The sequence below is a fragment of the Thamnophis elegans genome, chromosome 14, assembly GCF_009769535.1.
Source record: "Thamnophis elegans isolate rThaEle1 chromosome 14, rThaEle1.pri, whole genome shotgun sequence".
In the NCBI taxonomy this organism is placed as follows: domain Eukaryota; kingdom Metazoa; phylum Chordata; class Lepidosauria; order Squamata; family Colubridae; genus Thamnophis; species Thamnophis elegans.
In genome coordinates this window covers 23,727,684-23,743,928 of record NC_045554.1, presented here as the reverse complement: position 1 = coordinate 23,743,928, position 16,245 = coordinate 23,727,684, and the positions used below count along the sequence as shown (strand labels likewise).

Sequence of the window (16,245 nt, the reverse complement as noted above, 5' to 3'; positions counted from 1 at the left end):
AATTCTATTTTCTATTCTAGTTTATGATTTATTTATGATCTCTGGTGCATAGCAGAAGAGAGAGGAAAGAAGCTGAGGCTCTTGTTTTGGTTTACATGACTATCTTAAATCATGGCTTAACATTTTCTCTAAAGGCAGCTTGAGCATTAGTAGCTTTTTCACCTGATCCTGTCCAGACATGAGAGTGATTCCCAGCTAACGAAGCCATGGGAGTTCCAGCATGTCTTGGTGCCTGGAAGTTGGCTGCAGTGAGCGCCTGGTCTCCCGAGTCATGAGATGGTCCTGGTCCTGCCGCAGGAGCAGAGGGCATTTTGTCCTCAGCTATCTGCCCACCAAGTGTGGTAGTGAGGACTGGCGCCCTGCCAGATTCCCAACTATGTCAGGGAAGCTGGGGAAGGGGAGGGGGCCACTGGGCCTGGCTGAGTTTCCAGAGAATGGGGCTGTAAGGATAATGTTCCTTGGACATTTACATCGGGTCTTCCTAAGTGATGTGGCAATCACATGGAGAAGGAATGGCCTGACGGACATCAGAAACGTAACTCTCCTCTCCTTTCTTGGGCTGGCTGAATTTGCAGCAATGGCCCAAGCTCTGGACTTGGTCCCCTGGCCTCCAGATACCAGCCCCCTCTATGCAGCCCCCGCCGTCCTCATTCCGCTGGAGCCCAAGAAGACCATGTTAGCTGGCGTGAAGGATGACCTCTACCACCCCTGCCTGCCAACACTGAGGCGCATGGACATGGACTCCATGGCCAACAGGCTCACCGACCAGCATTCCAGGACCAGCACCATGTGCTGCAAAGGTATCAGCCGGAGGGAAATGTCTGGGAGCAGCTGGGCAGGAAGGGCCCCTCTGAGTGCTCCTCTTTGTGCAATGCAATCCCAAGGGTAGCGATGGGGTGGGGGGGACGGGGGGGGGGTTCATTCCAAGACCCCAGGCAGAACTTGGGCTCGTCTTGCCCCGGCACATCAACTAGACCAGGTCTCCATCTTCTAAGGAGGAGGGGCAAATCTTAAAAGTTTAGTTTGGTCCCCCCTCCTCTTGTGTTTTTTTTGTGGGGGGATTTCTTCTCTAAATCTGCCAGGCCTAAAAGGGTCCCTCCTGGGACGCAGCCGCGGTTCCGTAGCGCTTCCCGGAGCCCGAACCCGCCACTTCTCTGCTCCGTGTCTTCCGCAGAGGATTTCCAAAGGGCGACCTTCACCTTGGCCGGAGTGCCCAGCAGCCCCCTCCCCTCCAAGGTGAGTCATCACTACTCGGCGGGTCGGGGGTCCCGGGGCTTCTCAGGGCGGGGGAGAAGCCGGTCCCGCCCGGCAGTTCAGTCGCTCTGTGGGAAAGATCCGCTCTCCCGTCGGCGGATGGACAGAGCAGTTGCGCCCGCGCGGCTCTCCCAGGGCAGCCGGGCAGCCCGAGGCCGCCACCTGCCGGGGGAAGTCCCGCGCCGACGGAGGGGGCGGGCGGACGCAGCGCGGGGCTTCCCCTTCCCGGCACCCCGAAGGGCCGCCCGCCAGCTCCGCTGCAGCCGCCCCGCTTCCCCCCCTCCTCTCCCCCCAGGGCATGTTGGAGCTGCGGCGGTCGCTGGGCGGGCGGTACCGCGCGGGGAAGCTGGCTCCGCTGCCGCCCAGCACCAACCAGGAGGAGTGGCCCAGCTACACGCGCGCCATGCAGGACTGGTCCCGCTTCGTCTCCGCCGCCGGCGAGTTGCCGCTGCCCAGCCTCGGCGGCAAAGGTAGGGCGGGCGGGCGCCCTTCGCTGCGGGGAGGCTCGGCGCAGCCTGGTGGGGCGGCTGAGCTGCCCGGGACCTTCCGCGGGGACGCCGAGTGCACGCTCGGCAATGCTGCGGGCGGTCCGCGCCGGGCTCCAGGGTGCCAACTTCTGCCCGGACCCCCCCCCCGGCTCTTTCTCGGGCTCGCCTGCGCCCCCGGCCCTCTGGGGCTCAAGGGGGGGGGGCGCCTCCTTTGGGGGCAGATGGAAGAGCCGGCCTTAAAGTGCCCCTTTCTCTCCCCCTCCTCCTCATGCCCCCCATGTCCTCATACCCGGCTCTGTTCATCTCCTGCCCCAGTAGTGCGATCCCCCCCAAAAACTCTTCTCCTTCAGGAGCAGCGGAGCAAGTGTGGATGGGTCCTCGAGGGGACTCTAGCTGGCAACTGCAATCCTGCTGTGGAGCCAGACCCACTCCTGAGTAATGGGCGCCTGGCAGAGGGAGGACCCTGCCCTACTGAACGTAGCTGGGCTGAGCCCAGATTCTCCCACCAAGGGGGAACCTTTCGGCTACTTGCCTGAGTCATGTGTGCCAACACTGCCAACCATTAGCACTGATGCTGTTACCTAGTTTGCCTAATGAAACATCTGCAAGCAACCAACCAAGCTCAGAGAGTACCAGGGACTCCTCATTTCAACCCTGAGCTACAAATATTCTCCTTATATTGGTCTTTTTCCTTTCCTTTCCTTTTTCCTCTCCTCTCCTCCCCTTTTCCATCTTTCTCAGTTCTTGGCTTCAGCTGTTACGCTGTCAGGTACTTAAAACCAGATGTCACTCAAACCTGGAGGGTAAGCCAGGAGTTTTCCTTGGGGTGGGGGAAGGCAATCTTGTTCGGAGTGGGGGTTGCTCAAAAGACATTTTTTAAAGAGCAAAGGGCACCTCTGGCAGGAGAATCCAACTTGATTGTGATGAAGGGGTTGTCACAAGGGGCTTTGGGGGAACTCTGGAAAAAGGAGTTTTGGTTTTCAATCCAACTTTTGGATCCTCAACTCCTTAAGAAAGGTGGTGATAGCAGTGCAGTTCTTTCCTCTAGTGTCCATTTGTTTTGTTGGCCAGGAAAGAGTTCTGTTAGCCAAAGAATTGCCAAGACCACAATGTGGACATGACTCCAACATTTAAATCCTAATGTTTTCATTGGATATTTTTATTTTTTTAAATTAAGTTTACATTTTTCAAGCTATTCTCTATCAGAATAGATTGAGATTATACTATTAATTTGTGGCAGAAAAGTACAATAGTTCACACATTAAAAAAAAATCTTTAAATGAGAAGTCCCTGCTCAAAACATAACTAAATATAGCTAAATGCAACTAAACATAACTTAATGCAGCTATTAAAATACATCTACTAAAATTTGGGGGCAGAAAAACTGTTCTGGTAAGTTTACTGTTTTGTCCCCTGCAGACCTTGGAGGCAAACAAAAGGGTTTTTTTTTTTAAACACACTTGCCCAAGAACAGCTGAGTCCTGGGTTCTCAGCACAATTTGTACCATGTCCTAAGTGAAAGCGAAACCACATCAATGATGGTTTAATTCAGTGTTTCTCAACCTTGGTGACTTTAAGTCCTGTGGACTTCAATTCCTGGGGAATTCTGGGAGTTTAAGTCCACAGGACTTAAAGTCGCCAAGATTGAGAAACACTGGTTTAATTCCTTCTGCATCTGTTACAACATTCAGGGGCTCCAGTGTGTCCACAATCTCTGAGAAACTCAGGGTTCCCACAGCTGAGAAGGCTCCCTGTTATTTGACAAGGGAGAGTCCCAAGTCCTAACCTGAGGCTGATGGCCAAACTTGCCTGCTCAGCTGCCCTGCAAGACCCCCCCCCCGCACAGGAGAACCCTACAACTGCTCCCCCCCACCGTCTGCGGCGGGTGAAGAGCAGGTGCAAGGAGGGCCTAGGCCCCTGCCTGACAGCAGGAAGAGGGGGGGGGGGATTCACAGAAAGGGGGAGGAGGGAGGAGAAGCATAGGCACCCTTAGTTTTAGCATAAGGCCCTGATGGCAAACCTGTGGCATACAAGCCATCACCCCAGTTCACCTCCGCCACGCATGCACATGCGTCTCCTGCCAGCCAGCTGGTGTTCGGGTCTCTGCCGCACATGCGTGAAGGGTGGGGCATGTGCATGCGGGGCCGCGCGTGCATGCACAAGAGGGCGCATGTGGGAAGCCACCCACTCATGCGCAGGTGGTAGGGTGCATGCGGGGGGCACGCAGGGGCAGGCACATTTGCGCATTGCATTTGGGCATGCATGGGCACTTAGTCCGGAAAAGATTAGCCATCCCTGACATAAGGCACCTTCTTCCATTTTTTCCATGCTAGTATTGCCTGAACCAGAATCCCAGCCTGGATCGATACGGACCGAAGCCTCTTCCTTACAACACCGTGTAAGTATCGCCCCTGCACTGCCTCTCGCCTGGGACTCACCCCCCTACCCTGCCCCCTTTACGACTCCCCAGCAACTCACGCCGTGTTCTGCTCTTTGGCTACAGGAACACTTACAGGAGCTTTGGAACTGCGCACAGGTACCGGACTCTTCGGGGGAACCAAAAGAAGCACGCGGGGGGGGGGTCTGCTCTCTCCACAACCCCAGAGACTTGCAAGAGGGCAAAACTATTTCCAATGTGAAACCCGAGAGGATCAGACTATGTGGGAGGAGGTAACAATTTCGCAAAAGGCTCTTTTGAAGAGCAGAAGGTCCAGCCAGCTGGAAGGGACCTTGGAGGTCCTCAAGCAGGAGACCCTATTCCATTTCAGACAAGGGACTGTCCAGTCTCTTCTTCAAAGCCTTCCGTGATGGAACGTCCACAGCATATGATGGCAGGAGAGTCCCAAAAAACGTTAGGGTTGCAGGCTGGGCTGCTGTGGAGAAATCTCATCCTCCAGGCCCTTCAAAGGAATAGGCCGTTCCCAGGAGGCCGCCTGCCAGGGAGAATCTCACTCGATGGTTCCCACGTGGAGAAGCTCCTGCTCCCAATCATTCCTCTCTCAGACTCGGGCAGATCTCTTCTGCAGAGATCCCAGAGTAGCCAATGCCGTCTCCAGCCCAGGGAGGGATCCATGGGGAAGCCCTGGCAGACATGGAAGAAACACGTGTCCTTCTTCCTTTCAGCCGCTCTCACTACCTTGAGCCCTGGCACTAAGGAGCTGGTCCCTGATGAGGCCTGAGGCCCGGCCTGAGCCTTTGCCCAGCTTTTCAACACCCAGAAGCAATAAAACCTACGAGCTGCCTTAAGAGGAGACGTGGCCGAGGAAGGCAGCTCCCAGGCAGGCAAATCATGTTCTCAGCCTTGTGCTTTCAGTTTCAAGGATGCAGGCCAAGAGGGGAGGCCTCTGGGTGGTTTCTCCTGCCCTTCCCCTCCCCCCAGGTGTGATGCATGAAAGCACCTCCCAAAACAAACTAGGATCCGACCAGCCTATAAATGCCGGCATCTTTCTTTCACCACATGGAAAATTGGGGGACCGAGAAGTCCTTGTTCCCACTGGAGCTCACTGAGGCATTTCTGTCACAAAGCCAAACCAGCTCTCTGTGTTAAATGTGTGTGTGTGTGTGTGTGTGTGTGTCCCAGAGTGACCCAGGAATGGGAACCTGCTCAGCGGATGCAGATCCGGTGAAAATGGTAAGGCCATCAGCTGCATCCATGCAAGACCCTCAACAGTTTCCAGGTGGTCCTTATCTTACGCGCTTTAGTTGAGCGACTGTTCAAAGATATGACGGCACTGACAACAGTTGCTCGTGACTGGTCCTTGCACTCACAACCGTTGCAGCATCCCCAGGGTCACGTGATCAAAATTCAGGCACTTGGCAACTAGCGTGTATTTATTTCCGTTGTAGCATTCTGGGGCTACGTGATCACACTCTGAGAGCTTCCCGGCTGGCTTTTGACAAGCCAAGTCAATAGAGGAAGGTGAATTCACTTAATGACCTCGTGAGCCACTTAACAACTGCAATGTTTCACTTAGCAATGTGAGCAAAAAAGGTTAAATTGGGTACAACTCACTTAACAGTCACCTCGCTTAGCAACAGAAATTCTGGTCCCAGTTGGGCCATAACTCAAGAACTGCCTGTACTCAGAGAAGGGGTGAACCTTGAATCCATCTGCAGCTGATGGGCTACAGTTCTAGCCATGCATTTCTAGATGGGGGCAAACCAGGGGCTTCCAGGTCCTTTCCCAATAGATTAACCAGAGTTTTGCTTTTGGAGGTGCTGCTTTCCAGCCCAGGAGCCAACGGAAATTGATGGAGAGAGACTCTGACCAACTGAAGCATATCAGGGTCTCCTTGTGGAGGTGGGCAAAATCAAGAAACGTGGCGGGAGCCCCAGGCACATCTGCCTGGACAGCCTGCCCAAGTTTCCCCCTGCCCCACCTTATCACAAGCAAAGTCAAGAGAGGGTTGGAGCCATTTCTTCCTTCCTGTGCCCAGGTCAGAGAGACCTTCCTTCGCACCCACAGTTTCCCCCACCCCCCACTCTCCTGGTCACCTTTCTTGCTTTCTGTGGGAGGGAGGGGGAAGTCTTCAGAGCCCCACCCACATCGTAAAAGATGTGAGAAGGGACAGCATGGGGTCGGGGGGTGCCAGACTCTTCCCCCAGCCCAAAAGGAAATGGCCCTAAATATCAAGGCTTGGGGCAGTGCCACCAAAGCCTTCAAAAGGATAGTCCTCCTGCTTGGCATGGCTTGTACCAACGGAAGGAGAGAATCCCATCTCGGGAGGGGAGCAAGGAAAGGCAGGCGGAGGATGGCATGTGTCCATCTCCTTGCCAGAGGGTCAGGCATCCATGTTCCAAGGCAAGCAGCAGCTGCAAATGAATGTCGGTTTCCATATAACCCAGTTTAGCCTATTCTGCAAAGAGCCGCCTCTGGAGAGTAATTCTCAGCATGACTCATCTTGCAGTTGGCATGTAGGGCTGCTGGCCGTGTTGGTAGAGCTGCTGGCAATACCATATCTGGAGGGCAACGTGGTCACTCTTAGGATTGAGAACCAGAATGAGCCAGGACAGAGTAACTCCACCCCTGAACCAAAACTTTCAGCAAGGCTCAAAGGATGCTGTGCAGCCCTTGGCCTATCCTGGCACTTCCTCTGTCCTACAGGTGCCCTCAACAAGCAGCTATTTTGGCTCCTCCCGGCTGTGCCAACACCAGCTGCTCTCAAAGCCCCAAGTGACAGTTTTAGCCATCAACCTGGATGTGAAGGTGCTGTTGGCCTTGCCAGTGAGCCCCTCCTCCCTCTGCACTTGAGGCTCTTGTCTCAGCACCCCCACACAGCCTACCCGATTTCTCTGATGTGTCTTGTTAGAATTCGGGAAGAAATTGGTCCACCCTTGAATGCATCTATTGTTGTAGGAAAGCTGTTGGTGCAATCTCAACTGTCCACCCTCGGCAGTGTTACCATTGACTTGGCTTCCAACAACCCATTAGGACTCAGCAGCTGACATTCAATAATGAATGTCACCCTAGTGGCTCATTCCCACTCCCAGAATACACAGCCCTGCCTGGGGCAAGGCAGATCCTGGGGAGAGACACCAATGGTGGTTAGATGGCTTCCTGCAGAATAGTAGCCTTCCAGGCACTGACTTTGTATTTCAAATTGTTTTAAGTGTGTCGTCTAAGGTAACTCTGGGGTCTACCAGGTTTTTAATCTTCTATTCCTGGCTTCTTTCTTGATTGCACAAATATCCACCCGAGGCTACTATGCATAATCCAACCTTGGGATTGTATTGATAGCCTCCATCTGACCTCAAATAGCACCATTTTGGGTACTGCGGGAACACCAGGCTTCTGGGTCTCCATGGATGCCATGTGTGCCTTCTGCAAGCAACCAAATGCTTGGTCTTGGCATCAGTTTGGGCCAAGCCCCCTCCCATGGGAGACACAATCTACTCCCCAATTGTGAAAATGAAAAAAAAGGGGGGAAACAGATGTGCTACCTGAACTCTTTAGGGATCAGTAGAATTAAAATCCAGGAAAAGATACCTTTCTTGTTGACAGAAGCTGCCTTGTTCTGCAACAGTGGTTTCATTACATGTATGCTGTTCTTGAGATGATGCTTTCAAAAGTGCTGCCATTTTGCCCACCCAACTCCCCATTCTGGTGCTTATCATTTGCATTGAACTTGTCCACAGGAGCCCAGTTTAAAACCTAGCCTATGGATACATTCTTGGATAAATTTCTCACGCCCGACCTAAAGGATGTTGCAACGGATAAATAGAATGAGGGAATTCTGAGCTCTTGGCAAAAGAGCACATTTATTTTTTAAAAAAATTGAATATATTGGGAAATCTGCCCTGGATACAGTACAAGTGTATTTCCCTCCCAAATTTTGTCTAGAACCCAACAAGGCATATTTTAACAATAGAAAAGCAAAGCACCAAGAACTTTGTTTTGTATCTGGACATGGGACCCCAGTTGTCCGAAGGAGCCCCTCTTTCAGTAGTGTTTGACACCTCAGCTGCTACATATTTTAATTTTTATATTCTTGTTTGGGACTACTTTTAATTGATTTTAATTTTGTTCATCACCCACTCACTTGAGATGGGCAGCCATAGAAAATAAATTTAAGTAAGCCAAATTCATTTTTATGGGATGATTTGTTACCTTTGTGTTTATAGTGATGAACTGAGAAATCTCTTTCTTAGCGATTCCTGTGATCTCAAAAGGAAAGTGCCCCTCCCAGCCATAGTCATACGGACCCCTGGCAAGGGACAGGGTAGGAACTCTTCCCAAAAGCTGCAGGAATGTCGCCCTGTCTCCTCCACAGAGTGTTGGGATTCTGCCCCGGAGGGCACCAGCAGGGGAGAACCTGTCCCCAGGTGGAAGGCCAAGCCGAGGACCCTTGGCTGACCATGGAAACCCGTTTGCTAGACACAGGGCGGAAGGTCAGCCTTAAACTCTGGTTGAGTGGAAGGTCATGGATTGTTTCCCATCAAAACTCCTCCCTTCTGTAACATGTAATTTTCATTGGATTTTCTGTGGTTCACTATGCAACACTTCGGCGTTATGAGCCCCTGGTTGCTCCTCTGCTTAAATCCTTGCTTCAGACCTCTCAGTGTGCAGCGAACAATATAAAATATAATAGATTATAGTGTGCATAGATATATACTGTCTATTCTGTGTGTGCTTGCGTGTATATATATATGTGTGTGTATGTATACATACATATTTTATATAAACTATTGTTCAATGCACACTAAGAGACCCCAAGCAAGGATTTAAGCAGAGGAGCAAGCAGGGGCTCGTAAGGCTGAAGTCTTGCTCGAAGTGCCAGAGGGCATCCTGCAAGTGGGAACCCCGTGGATAAGGCTTGGATTGGGCTCCATGCTTGCTTATAGTTGCCCATACAGGCAGGTCTCCTCAGGAACTCTCACTCTGAAGACAGAGAACTCCACCGGCCATTTGGCTTGGGATTTCCAGCTCCCATGAGACCCAGGCTGCCTGTTGCTTTCAGAATGCTTGGAGTGAAAATACAGCTTCCTCCCCCAAATGGAATGCTGTTGCCAGAAAGGAGGATTCTGTCTGCTGGGACCAAAGGAAGCGTCCAATCTGCAGGGCTCACAAGCCGTTTCCTTTGAGAGAGAGAGAGAGAGAGACCAGCCCTGCTTTATACCAGAGATGAGCCTCTCCAGTCCCGGGAACAAAAGCAGCAAAGAACGAGGGGCCAGGAGCTCTCCTCAGCCCAATCAGCCTGACTCTCACAGGGGGATCCAGGTGTCCCCAAAAACATTCAGAATTGAGCTGAAGGAAGGCTGAAGCAAGAAGGGAGGTGCAGCACAGACAAAATGGGGCTGGGGCAAGAGAGGTGGAGAATAGGCAGAAGAGGAAGAGTTTCGGGAGAGGATGGGAAAGTGACAATGGAGCCTGCAGAAAGGAAGCCTACAAAGAAGACGGGGAAAAGAAAAGCCACCAAAGCGGAGGCCCTCTTGGCTCTCAGGAAAGGGAGGGGCCAGCTTCCATCTCACAGGCTCTGGGCAAAGCCTTTCAAGTCATCCCCTCCCCCCCCGCCTTTCGCCCAACCGCCCTCCCCCCCCCCCCCGGACAAAGAAAGATTCAAATGGCCAGAAACGCCATTGGGTGCAGCTTTTGCAAGACTGTAAAACTGACCTCCAGCTGAGCTACATAGTTGTTAAAAAAAGTTGTTCCCAGAAGGAAAATCCCCCCAAAGCTCCCTCTGTGCTGCTGGGATGCCATGAAAAGGTCCAGGACCCCCAAGGAGAAGTCAGCAGTTCTCCTTGCTCGGTTCCCATCCCCACCCCAAACGGGTTACACCCTGTTCCTCCTTCAAATATGACCCACCCAAAGGGATCTGGGATAGAGAGCCCTCTTAGCCCCCTTCCCCCCCAAAAGATAGCATCCCTTGCTTTTTTATACTGACCCCACTGCCAGTTCACTGCAGCAATCTTCTAATTTAATGCAGTAAGTGGTTCTACATGCCTCATACACATGTATACACACACATACACACACACACACTGGTCCCCGAGGAAGGTATGTGCAGAAGCTCAACTATCTCAAATCTGGTTCATCTGACTGGCAAGGGCCCCCTTTTCACCCCTGGATCCCAAAAGATAAGAGTTCCAGGACAGATCAGTGCAGTTTTAATGTTTTCTGTCTGAGCTCTTCAGTTGCTTGTCTTGAATGTTTACATTTCTCAGAGGTTACACAGAGAAGCCTAACTATTTATACCACAAGGGAGGGGGAGGGGGCTGGGGAGTTGGGGGTGTCTGCTCTAGCTTTATAATACGTTTAAATAGATAAATTGAGTTCTTCTCCAGGCCCTTCCTGCGGCATTCCCAGGGGCTGGAGTGGAGGGAATTCAGTTCCGATGGTTGTGGACTACTGAAGCCAACACGACATCCCAGGGCTGCCGTCTGCAGCCTCTGCATGGAGAAACCATGGCAATGAGTAAGAGGAGGCCTTAGAGCCTGGCTTGCCTGCCTCCTGAGCCCTTCTTCTCGGCCCCTTCTCAGCCGCTCTCAGAGTCCTGCTCCATCGTTCACAAACAGCGGAGTCATGGCTGGGGGATGCCAGAGCCCGGCAGGCTTCGAGAGCCAGTCTTTCCAAAGCCACACACGGCCCCTTCGCTCCTGTGGCTTACTTTGCTCTGTCAGGTTTGCCCATGGACGGGCTTTCTCTGGGCAGGCCGGGACCAGCTCTAGAAGGGCCCGGGGGCTGTGCTTGGCAGAGGACCTGCTCAGGGCAGGCAGGGAGCCACCGTGTAAGTGCCTTCTGTGGAGGTATGCTGCGCGCTGTGCTCCTGCAGCAGGCCCAGGTCCAGGAAGCGCTCGCCGCACCACATGCACTTATAGTGCTGCTCTCGGGTGTGGACCCCGTGGTGCTTGTTCAAGTGCTCTCGCTGCTTGAAGGCCTTCTCGCAGGAGGGGCACTTGTACGGCTTTTCTCCCGTGTGGACACGCCGGTGGCGCTGCAGGTCGGAGGCATATTTGAAGCGCTTCTGGCAGTCTGGGCACTTCAGGGGCCGTTCGCGGGCAGGGTCACAGCGGTGCTGAACAAACTCGGAGGAGGAGAAGAAGCGCCGTTCGCACAGGGTGCAGCGGAGGGGCTTCTCGGCACAGTGTGAAGCCAGCTGGTGTTTCTGCAAGGCGGAGGCGCGCTTGTAGGCCTTGCTGCAGGCCGTGCATTTGAAAGGCCGCTCGGCACTCTGTACGCAGCGGTGGCGCAGCAGCTCGGAGGACTGGCTGAAGCCCTTCTGGCAGGCGTTGCACTTGAAGAGATTCTCAATGCCGTGGACGTGTTGGTGGTAAAGGAGATGGGCTGGCTGCACAAAGCCTTTCTCGCACAGGGAGCACTTGAAAGGCAGCGGAGCAGCCTCCTGCTCCGAAGACGAGGCAGGGGCCACAGCCTTGTGAGTGCGGCGGTGACGCATGAGCGCATACTGTTGCTTGAAGCTCATCTGGCAAAGATCGCACTGAAAGGGGCGCTCTGTGCTGTGAGTGCGCTCGTGCTGCCGGAGGTCCGAGGGCCGCCGGAAGGCCTTGTGGCAAGCCGCACAGCGGAAGGGCCGCTCGCCGCTGGGCGTGCAGGGGTGCTGCAGCAGCTCCGAGGACTCCTTGAAGTGCAACTCGCAGACATTGCAGCGGAAGAGGTGGGCCTCGCCTGAGTGGGCATACATGTGGCGCACCAAGTGGGAGCGGTGCTTAAAGGCCTTCTCGCACACGGTGCACTTGTAGGGCCGTTCAGCACTGTGGGTGCGCTTGTGGTGCACCAGGTGTGAGGACTGGCTGAAGCTCTTGTCGCACAGGCTGCATTTGTAGGGCTTCTCCCCGGTGTGCACTCGCTCGTGGCGCGACAGCTCCGAGAGGTGCTTGAAGGGCTTCTGGCAGATGGAGCAGCTATACGGCTTCTCCGCGGGGGTCCGGTTGAGGGCCGCCGGCTGCTGTGGTGGGGCAGGTTCCTCAGGAGCTGCCACTGCCGCCGCGGCTGCCTTGTAGGTCTTTTCACAGATGGAGCACTTGACGGCCGTGTTGCCATTATGGACACTGTGGTGTTGGGCCAGCGAGGTGAGCAGGGAGAAGCCCATCTTGCAGACACCACAGACGAAGGGCTTCTGTTCCACCTGTAGGCACTGGTGCTCCAGAAGGTCCGTAGCCTGATGAAAAATCTTCATGCACTGAGTGCACTGGAAGGAACGGTCGTGGCCGCCTTGTAGGCACTGGTGCTCCTGGGGGTTGGAGAGGTGAGACAGGTCATGCCCACAAATCCCACATTTGGGAGAGGCCTCCCCTCCACCACTGGCGGAGATGGATGGGTGCTGCAACCCGCTGGGCTCCGGCTGCAGGAGGATACCATAGACGGCACAGCCCAAAGGGTTCTCGGTCACCGCACTGGGCGGGATGGGGTGCTCTGGAAGGGTGGCTGTGGCCACGTGATGCGGGGCCTGCTGGGGGGGTGGCGGCTGCTGTGACCAGGTTTCTGACATGCTGGGGAGAAAAAGAGGGGGGTTCCACAATAAGCGGTTTTGCGGCTCAAGTGAGGCAGAGCAATCAAGGAAAGCTATTCCTAGAGAACGATCACTAGAGTGGTCGTGCGAGTCCTCGGAGGAGGGGCCAGCTACCTTTGAGACACATCAGACCAAAGCAGGCCAGACATCCCGGTGGTCACCTTGAGGTCCCAGCGCCTTGTCCTTCCAGAACGCCTCTGAAGGAGCCTGCAAAGAAAGAGAATAGGCTAGTAAGAATCACTGGCAACTGCCTTTCCAGCAGAAGCCGATTTCAGGTTGGGATCAGGGTGCAGGAGCTCTCCAAAACAAGGTTCCTTCACATGAAACATAGAATTGAAAACGGGCAAGAGAAATTTGCCAGCCAAGGTCATATTTCCAGATCTGCCTCCCCCACCAGAGTCCCTGAATTGAAACAGCTTTCTTCACTGCTATTTACTCCATTTTGAAAGCAAGAAGTGACATGGGCAACAGCAAGGACGCTGCCTATCACTGCAGGGAGCTCTTTTTTTGAAGTTAGGAAGATTGGAAGTGAGGATCTGTGATCACAAGCCTGGAAAGGAGAGTTTGCTCAGTTGCTGGTGGGCTACATTACAACCAGACAAATACTCCCTGCAAGGACCGCTGATGGAAAGAGAAGGGAACTCAAAGGAGCCTTTCTTTCAAAGGAAGCCACAGGTTGCCGAAGAATGTTCACCTGGCTTCCGATGTTTTCTCCCAGCTTTAGGCTCCAGGGCTGCTCTGGGGGAACTCCTCCCCACTCTCACTCCTTGGGCGCCCTTTCTGCCTGGGGGGAGGGAGAGAGAGGAGGAGACGGGGTCTCAGCAGGGCGTCCGCCTAGCGCAGCCCGGAGCAGAAAGGCCGCCCTCCCCTGGTCCTCCTGACGCCTCTCCCCATTGAGGCAGCCCGGCGGCAGCGGCGGAGTCCGGGGGTCCCGCAGGCAAGTCCCGCCGAGGATGGGCACAAAGCCCAAAGTCCCCGCAAAGGTCGCCAAGCATCCGACGGGCAGTCAGCCTGGCCTGGCGCTTCTCCCAACCGGGGCTGCTTTTGGGGAGCGGCACAAACGCCACCCACATCCTCGGCCCGAAAGCGCCGATCGTCCTCAAACTCCGCAGAGCCGCCGCCTCTTTCCGCTCCTCCGAAGGCGGGGAAGGGAAGCACGAAAGCCGCAGCCGGGCTTCGGGGCCGCCTTTCCGCCGGCGCCGCTGCCCTCGGGAGGGGCACTTGGGAGCGGAGGCGCAGGGGCAGAAGGGCCCCATCGGGCTGGTGGCTGCCAGGCCCCCCGGCTTCCCTTCCACGCAAGGCCGCCCTGGGCGCTCCTGCGCCGCGCTTCCTCTGTCGCAGCTTTGCTCGGCCGGCCGGCACTCCCGGCTGATCCGGGGAAGCCCAACCGGGTGACCAAGAGGAGCGGTGGGGCGGCGGCCGGAAGCCTCGGAGGGCGGGAGAGGCCTGCGGGCTTCCCGGGCGAGCCTGGCCCGGCAGACGGAGCGCGGCGCCCTCTCGCTCGGCCCCACAGCGGCCTGGCTCGCCCAAGGCCCCCCGGCGCCGCCCTCCTGCCTACCTGGGGCCTGGCGCGCCGCTACGATCCCCGGGCTCGCGTAGCGGGCGGGCGGGCCGTGGAGATCGGCTGGCTGGCTGAGCGAGGAGGCGCCTAGAGGAAGGGGCGGCGCCGGAGAAGAGCCGCGGAATCGGCGCTGCTCTCCGCCGGACCGCAGGAGCAGCCGTGGCGGACGCGAGGGGGAACTGCGGAGGGCTAGCTGGCGCCCCTGGTGGTGGGTCCTCCCGCCCTGCCGCTCGGCTTGGCAAGGAAGGGACCCTCCTCCCTCCCGCTGCCCCGCGGAGGGTCCCAAGGAAAGGGGCCGAGGAGGAGCTGGCCGGCCCGTTGTGCCAACCGCCAAACAGCTCCTCTTTGAAGCCGTGGCGCTTCTGCCAGGGCTGGCAGGATTGCCTGGTTGTTTTCGCAGAGGCCCTCGCCCACCCTCCAAGCCCCCAAGCCCAGCCCTGCACACAGGCTTCTGTTTTTGTCTCGCCGAAGTGCAAATGGGCGTTTTGAAACTACACCTTATGAAACGAGAACCAATAAATATCTTTTTACAGCCTAATCTGAGGGGTTAGCAACCCCCACCCCCACCTGAATTTTGTGTCATCTGGGATTCCTATTACCACAACTTTTGTCCCCTCATGTACATCCTTTATTTTTAAAAAAGGGTTGAAGAGCTTAGTCCTTAAGGCAAGCCTGACAACCTAACTCATTTATTTTCCCCAAAGTTTCTGGGAGTTTAAAGTGCCCACAGGAAAATCTGGAGTTTATGCATTGAACTAAATTATAATCTGAATAATGCTCATTTAATGGGGCTTTTACAGGATGCTGAGCCTTGAGCTCCGATTTATAAAGCCCAATGGCTGAGCCCATGAAACCTGCTAGAACAAAACTAAAGCAGCCCATTATGGCCCTGCGTGCCGGTTGCCCCTGTGGTCTAATAAATGTGACTGGTGAAGCCCTTGCCATAGAGGCAAGACTTTGATAGTGATCCTGGAAGTTGAACAGGACTTTGGACTTCCTGAGACTAAAGATTTCATAGAAAGCAACCGTCTGCAATCTTGCCCAACCGCTTCTCCACTCCACAATACCAATGAAGAAGAGCAATAACAGCTCTCAAAAGAAACCAGCATGGGTGCATAAAGAACTCTCTGACAAACTGAAAGACAAAAAGGGCAAGTAGAAAGAGGCACACATAAATAAGGCAGAATATCAGCAAATAGCCTGAGCCTGCAAAGATGAAGCTAAGGCTCACAACGAACAAAGGCTTGCGACAAAAGTAAAAAACTAACAAAAAAGGCTTCTTCCAATATGTTAAAAACAAGAAAAAAGTCAAGGAAACAATTGGTCCATTGCTGGGAGAAAGTGGCAGGAAGGTGACAAGCAACAGGGAGAAAGCAGAACTACTTAACTCATTTTCTGCATCTGTCTTTACACAAAGGGAAAAAACAGTCCAACCTACCAAAAACAGCCCCACAAAAAAACAGATTAGGAATAGGGAAGAAAATGGTAAGTGAGCACTTATCTACCCTAGTCGAGTTCAAATCACCAGGACCAGATGGATTACACCCCAAGGTTCTGAAGTAATTGGCAGATGTGATCTCAGAATCACTGAACTATATCTTTCAAAGATCCTGGAGCACCAGGCAACTGCCAGAGGACTAGAAAAGAGCTGATGTAGTTCCCATATTCAAAAAAGGAGGGGGGAAAACATACCCAGGAAGTACAGACCTATCAGCCTGACCTCAATAGCAGGGAAGATTCTGGAAAAGATAACCAAGCAACAAATCAGTGAACACCTAGAAGAAAATAAAGTAATAACCAAAAGACAACATGGGTTTGTCAAAAACAGATCATGCCAGACTAATCTCATTGCATTCTTTGACAAAGTGGCAAAACTAGTGGACCAGAAGAATGCTGTTGATATAATTTACTTGGATTTCAGTAAGGCATTTGACAAAGTAGACCATAACCTACTTCTATGGTGATGGGGAAGGCG

The 16,245-nt window shown here is 54.1% G+C and overlaps 2 protein-coding genes across 3 annotated transcripts; one reads left to right on the top strand and one right to left on the bottom strand.

Moving 5' to 3' along the window:
• Nucleotides 1-577: 577 nt before the first annotated feature.
• Nucleotides 578-9,719, top strand: TEPP (testis, prostate and placenta expressed). Its single transcript, XM_032230228.1, has 7 exons — nucleotides 578-800; nucleotides 1,175-1,236; nucleotides 1,550-1,724; nucleotides 2,484-2,545; nucleotides 4,076-4,140; nucleotides 4,246-4,278; nucleotides 4,866-9,719. The coding sequence occupies exons 1-7, from the start codon at nucleotides 578-580 to the stop codon at nucleotides 4,894-4,896; spliced, it is 651 nt and encodes a 216-aa protein (XP_032086119.1). The 3' UTR covers nucleotides 4,897-9,719.
• A 610-nt stretch (nucleotides 9,720-10,329) lies between these two features.
• Nucleotides 10,330-14,432, bottom strand: ZNF319 (zinc finger protein 319). 2 transcript variants are annotated; one of them, XM_032231173.1, is made up of 4 exons: nucleotides 14,268-14,427; nucleotides 13,404-13,493; nucleotides 12,824-12,916; nucleotides 10,330-12,689 (listed from the first exon to the last, which is right to left on the bottom strand). In XM_032231173.1, exons 3-4 carry the CDS (start codon nucleotides 12,856-12,858, stop codon nucleotides 10,943-10,945), a joined length of 1,782 nt encoding a protein of 593 aa, XP_032087064.1. In that variant the 5' UTR covers nucleotides 12,859-12,916; nucleotides 13,404-13,493; nucleotides 14,268-14,427; the 3' UTR covers nucleotides 10,330-10,942. The 2 variants fall into 2 exon arrangements, with proteins under 2 accessions (XP_032087064.1, XP_032087063.1); XM_032231172.1 differs by lacking the exon at nucleotides 13,404-13,493 and having other exon boundaries at nucleotides 14,268-14,432.
• Nucleotides 14,433-16,245: the final 1,813 nt, after the last annotated feature.

Bases quoted from the DNA above. Each gene is read 5' to 3' on its own strand.
- TEPP (XM_032230228.1), top strand. From the start codon at position 578: ATGGCCCAAGCTCTGGACTTGGTCCCCTGGCCTCCAGATACCAGCCCC. The intron at 801-1,174 runs GTATCAGCCGGA...TGTCTTCCGCAG, and splicing joins CAGCACCATGTGCTGCAAAG to AGGATTTCCAAAGGGCGACC. The intron at 4,141-4,245 runs GTAAGTATCGCC...CTTTGGCTACAG, and splicing joins CCTCTTCCTTACAACACCGT to GAACACTTACAGGAGCTTTG.
- ZNF319 (XM_032231172.1), bottom strand. From the start codon at position 12,858: ATGTCTGGCCTGCTTTGGTCTGATGTGTCTCAAAG. The intron at 12,690-12,823 runs GTAGCTGGCCCC...TTTTCTCCCCAG, and splicing joins TGGTCTGATGTGTCTCAAAG to CATGTCAGAAACCTGGTCAC.